General features: G+C 41.0%; 1 protein-coding gene across 7 annotated transcripts in view; it reads left to right on the forward strand.

The window, feature by feature from the left end:
- Positions 1 to 4,637, forward strand: part of LOC128702753 (rac GTPase-activating protein 1) — a 73,979-nt gene extending 69,342 nt beyond the window's left edge. For all 7 annotated transcript variants that reach the window (XM_070101856.1, XM_070101861.1, XM_070101855.1 and 4 more), the window contains one exon: positions 1,386 to 4,637. In XM_070101856.1, the coding sequence (XP_069957957.1) occupies positions 1,386 to 1,422 (37 nt within the window). In that variant the 3' untranslated portion in view covers positions 1,423 to 4,637. The remainder of the gene's footprint in view (positions 1 to 1,385) is intronic.
- The last annotated feature ends 1,363 nt before the right edge of the window (positions 4,638 to 6,000 follow it).

Consider the following 6,000-nt stretch of genomic DNA (forward strand, 5'->3'; position numbering starts at 1 on the left):
GAAAAGGACACCAGCAATCCTACCATCATGTAAAACAATTACAGGCTTTCGTTTTACACTCGCTTGGCAGAACGGTAGTACCTCCCTGGGTGGTTGCTGTCTACCAACCTACTACCTAGGAATATTATTATTATTATTATTACTTTTAATTCTAAGGCCTCTAACTTGTCATAACCATAACTTGTCTAAAACCATGTTGACTTGCATTGTGTAGCTTATATTTCTTTATATGTCAGTAATTTGGTGTGTCTGCATCCTTTCAAGATTATTTTTATGATGGATGTTAGTGCTACATGTCTGTAGCTTTTAGTGATTACTCTGCTGCCCTCAGTATTGAGAGGCCATGTCTGCACATTTTTAGGCCTCTGGGATTTTGCCTTAGTTGAATCTGCTGCTAATGGCAAGTTACATAATTTATGTGAGGGGATTGGATCTTCATAACCTTCAAATTTGACTGCACAAACGTTATCTATGGAGGCAAAGAAGAGAATGTATGAAAGTATAGTGGTACCAACACTCTTATATGGGTGTGAAGCTTGGGTTGTAAATGCTGCAGTGAGGAGGCACCTGGAGGCAGTGGAGGTGTCCTGTCTAAGGGCACTGTGTGGTGTAAATATTATGCAGATAATTCGGAGTGTGGAAATTAGGAGGAGGTGTGGAGTTACTAAAAGTATTAGAGGGCTGAAGAGGGGTTCTTGAGGAGGTTTGGTCATTGAGAGAATGGATCAAAGTAGAATAACTTGGAGAGAATATAAATCTGTAGGGGAAGGAAGGAGGGGTAGGGGTCGTCGTCAACAAGGTTGGAGGGAGGGGGTAAAGGAGGTTTTGTGGGCGAGGGGCTTGGACTTCCAGCAAGTGTGTGTGAGCGTGTTAGATAGGAGTAAATAGAGACGAATGGTTTTTGGAACTTGGGAAGCTGTTGGAGTGTGAGCAGGGTAATATGTAGTGAAAGGATTCAGGGAAACTGGTTATTATAGATTTAGCTGGACTTGAGTCCTGGAAATGGGAAGTAGTACAATGTCTGTCTGGGATATTGACAGTTTGGAGGGATTTTGAACTATCGTATCTGAGCACCTCTGCAAAGACACTGATTATGTATGAGTGAGGTGAAAGTGTTGAATGATGAAAGTATTTTCTTTTTGGGGATTTTTCTTTTTAGGTTACCCTGCCTCGGTGGGAGACGGCCGACTTGTTGAAAAAAAAAAATCAGAGGGTAAACTTCTTTAGGCATACTCTTATCATTATTTAAGCATGAAATTAATGTTTCTCATGATTTTAATAAGATTTTAACAAGATTTAGTTTAATTTTTTATGCCTAGATAAATTTTTGCACTTCATGCATATCTGGTCACAAAAGTGAATTTAAAATATTGAATATCTTTCAGAGACACGCCTAAGACCCGCTACCACTTTCGGAAGTAAGACCAGTGACAGGAGGCCAATCCTTTGTTATTAAAGTATATGCAGAGTAGTAAGCTGAATTTTGGTATTGTATACAAAATGTACTGTATATATACTAAACATGTAGGTGGAAAGTGCCAAATTTGTTCCATATTTTTTTCACTTCTATAAACTTTTATTGTATTTGATTTCTCCAAGGTTGACACATTGTATGTTTCTCGTGTGTTTGCATGCCTAGCTGTGTTTGCAGAGATTGAGATACAGCTCCTGGGCCTTACCTTTAAGCTAGTGAATGCATTTTTTCACAAATAGTGGTAGATAGCTGTAAGGGATACAGGAGGAAGTGTGTGCTACAGTAAATGGAGGCTTTAAAAAAAATTTTTTGACAAACTAAATGGGAAGACAGAACAACTCTTCTTTCTCCTGTTGCCCTTTTTGACCTTGTATGAGCATGCAAACAGGTAATCATACTCTTTTTCCATAATTTAAAGTTATAAAAATTGTGTAGGGGGATGTTAGAAAATATTTATCAAGTACTGTAGTCAGATTTGATGGGATTTTAAGAGGGAAGTGCTTGCTGCAGCGAATGAAACATAAACCACTTACAATGATTAATGGCGACTGATCAACATTAGCGAAACTGTACTTGTAAAACTGTCTCATCAGAAATGTAAGGAAACACTTCAAGAATAGTGGATTGAGCTTGATGAAACACTAGAGGCTGATTTTATGAAGGGAGTTTGCTACAGTTGAGATAATTTACATCCGTCAGGTGAAAGTACAAGTGGTCCATAAGTTAGATCTGACCTATTTAGAAACTTATTAAGTAATAGGTAGATTATTATACAGTTTGAGTATGGGCAGTAAATATTAATTTTTATTATATACTCTTTAGTTTTAAGTCTTTCTACAATGTACATATTGAAAACTATGACTTGTTTATATGCCTTTGGCTTCTCTCTATTTTCTTGCCTCTGTTTTGTTCTATACTGTCTAGGGAAAAATTACATCAGTGGGCCTTTACATTAGATTTTGAATTATTTCAATGAATGCCTAAATTTATGATAGTTTCTAATACAGGGGAAGAAAATCTAGTTTTCTGTTAATACATGTAATTTTGTTTTTCTGGTGTACATATGTATTGGCTGTAAATTATAAATACTTTTCAAAATTTGGTGCCTTTTTCAGACACTATTATGATATAACATTTGAAAAGCTTTTTTTTTTTTTTCTGAATTGTAGCTCATAAGGTTGAGCAGCATTTTTTGAAAAACCAATAGATTTTTTATAGTGATAAGGATTGATGTTAGTATAATACTAGCGTTTCTTTAAAAGAGTAAGTTTTGTACATAGTCTTAGAAATGTAAAGTTCATACATGCATTTTTAATTTTGTATCTTAAATATTGCAAAATTTGTTTACGTTAGTTAGGTATTAAATCCGCTGATTGTACACTTGCTAGAAAATGAAAGGTTTCTGGATTAGAATAAATTTTTGTAGCCTTCATTGTTCTTAAGGCTTCATACCAAATTTCAAACTATCCTTAGCCACTGCAACATTATGAGCACTTAATGGATACCCACTGGGCAGTCACCCTTTTATGGTGAAAGAAATAGCTTGGAGAAAGTCATGGGCTGTACCAGCTTGGGTTCTCTGTACCACTGTAGCTATGGTTAAGAAGACTTGATTGTCACTTCCATGTGTTTGCTGTGCATGGGCAAAATGCTTTTTGATGAGTCAGCTGAATCTTTCAGCTGGGGTTGTCCTGAGCTTCGCTTTAGGCTCTTGGTGAGGAAGAAATAAAGTTAGAATTTAATTTGCTATAGCAAGTGAGGTTCTAGGCCCCACCCCAGATCTAGTAAGTTTAGTACATGACTTGACATTGGGCCTAGAAACCTATGCCTTGTCTGTCCCAGTTGAGGTTACCATGCACCTGAGCTATGCACTGGCACCTAACATCATGGTAGGTGCTTTAATGCTGATGAGCTTGTTAACCAGAGAACTGAATTTATCCTCCCATTAATTAGATTGGACTTGACTCATGAAATCGTAATGCCACGATTGCAAACAAACCATACCATGGGTGGGATTTGAACCCACGGTCAGTCTCTCAAAACTCCAGACCGTCACGTTAGCCACTGGACCAGCTAGCCACAATAAGATTCGTCCAACTAGGTATATTTCTACACCATAGGAAGGTTAGCATAGGCACCACTGTGACCACAAATGCAAGTTTTTACAGATGAATCTCCAGCTAGCTTGAGCTAGAGTTCGTCACGGCCACGGTAGCTGGAGATTCATCTGTAAAAACTTGCATTTGTGATCACAGTGGTGCCTATGCTAACCTTCCTATGGTGCAGAAATATACCTAGTTGGACGAATCTTATTGTGGCTAGCTGGTCCAGTGGCTAACGCGATGGTCTGGAGTTTTGAGACTGACCGCGGGTTCAAATCCTGCCCGTGGTATGGTTAGATTGGACTTGTTTGCCTTTCATTTCCTAGTCCATTGACGATCCTGGGTCACCTTAACATGGCGGTTGGGTTTGTTCCTAGGGGTAGCAGGTGTCTTTGGGAGGGGTGCCACTTGTCCTACATGTAGGGAGCGTGCTTGACTATGAATCCAGCCACTCTTGGCATGAATGATCGGACATTTCCCATTTAGACATCCAGCATGTGTGTGTGTGAGAGAGTATGTTAGATAGGAGTGATTGAAGGCAAATGTTTTTTGGGATTTGATGAACTGTTGGAGTGTGAGGAAGGTAACATTTTGTGAAGGGATTCGGGGAAACTGGTTAGCCAGACTTGAGTCCTAGAGGTAGGAAGTACAGTGTCTGCAGTCTGAAAGAGGGGTTGGGGATATTGCAGTTTGGAAGGCACCTGAACTGTAGTATCTGCCTGCCTCTGGCAAGACAGCAATAGAGTGAATGATGGTGAAAGCGCTTCTTTTTGGGTCACCCTGCCTTGGTGGGAGACAGCCATTGTGTAAAAAAAAAAAAAAAAAAAAATTCTTCATCTCTACTCTCACACCTGGCCGCTGACATGGAATGTTTTATGGATATAGATTGCAGGATGCTTAAAGTAGATCTTGAATAGTTTTACTAGCGCCGTAATTGTGATTTATGTAATGTGAGAGTGAATTGGTCATGACAGTAGCAAGTCGGTATTAATAGTGTAAATTTGTTATATAATGTTAAAAACGAAATATTTTAAGTGCTGAATAAACAGATGGTTCTAGTACTTTGTAAATAGAAAAACATCCTTTCATTTCCCAGGTGCTTATAACACTTATGGGTTTAGCACTTCCCCCTAAATATGATACAAATCCCCTCTTAATCCAAGGAATTGGACCTGATCCTCCCTTAGATCAAACCTGACTACCTCCAGTTTCCCAAGTGCTGTATGGCCCCTGTGGGTTTAGTACTTGAGTGAAAAAAAAAATTGTATTGGCATGCGAATATATCAAAACCCAATGGAAAACTTCCAGGCATCATACATCTATAACCCTTCAGGGAGGTTTCTTGATGTCAGACACACTCTTTGACCTTGACATGCACTGCTAGCCTCTTTAAAGGGGGCTTCTTGTCGTGGTAAAGAGGCTCTTGGTCTGAGGAATTGAACCTTTTGGTCTTCTTCAGACTGAACCTAATTAACCCCAAATCCCCCCTTTCCTATCCCATCCCCCCCTTTTCCCCCTTTCCTCCCCCTCCCATTCCTCCGTTTTCCCCGCCCCATTTGTATCCTCTGGGGTCCTCCCATCTGGCATTACTGTTTCTAGGTAGGGGAAGTGTGCCAGGGTTCATCCCTCTCCGTGGGGTTCCTTGGGAGTAGTGTAGTTTGCCGTTGAATCTGGATCATCTGGAGGTACCCTGCTTCCTTCCCGGATTTCTAGGAGGTGGGGTGTGGTATCCTGCAAGTAATGAGTGTATCTCCAGAGGCTGCCTGCCAGTTCTGGGAGGTGGCAGCCGAAGGAGGTGTGCTTTGTGGCGGGTATCTGACCGCCCTCTCTTCTGTCCGTCGAGGTGGCTCAGTAGATGTGAGGTTGCTATCCTGGAGCGCTGGTTTACCGGTTTGAAGGGTAGGGTATGGCACAGGTTCCTTGTTGTATCTGCACTGCTGGTGGTATCGAGGTCCTCTTGCACGAGGAAGGGAACTTACGACCCTAGTAACTGTCCCTCTTTTTTTTTTCCCCCCTTTTTCTTTATCCTTAAAATAATAGTGGTGCCACCATCATGGAGTCTTCGTTCCATGATCCCCTTCCTCCTCCCAGTTCCCTTTTAGTTACTGCATCCTGTTCTGACCTTGCTTCATTATTGGACCATTCTCCAGACTTCCCATACCCATCTACCTCCTGCTGGTGATGCTTCGTCACCTGCTCCAGGTGCCAGGGCTCCGCCTGTTTCTTCTAGTGAATCTACCTCTTGCATGTCTAATATGCTTCTGGCTTCCCCAAATATAGTGCGGCGGTTTTTAGACTGCCCACCTGCCTCAGGTCAGGCCGCCCGCGGTCCTACGCCTAAATGTTCCAGACCATATACTGACGACAGTTCTTCAATTTCTACTCGTTCCACCCAGAAATGACCTACATGACACCCACTTCCTT

The sequence above is a fragment of the Cherax quadricarinatus genome, chromosome 79, assembly GCF_038502225.1.
Source record: "Cherax quadricarinatus isolate ZL_2023a chromosome 79, ASM3850222v1, whole genome shotgun sequence".
Taxonomy (NCBI): domain Eukaryota; kingdom Metazoa; phylum Arthropoda; class Malacostraca; order Decapoda; family Parastacidae; genus Cherax; species Cherax quadricarinatus.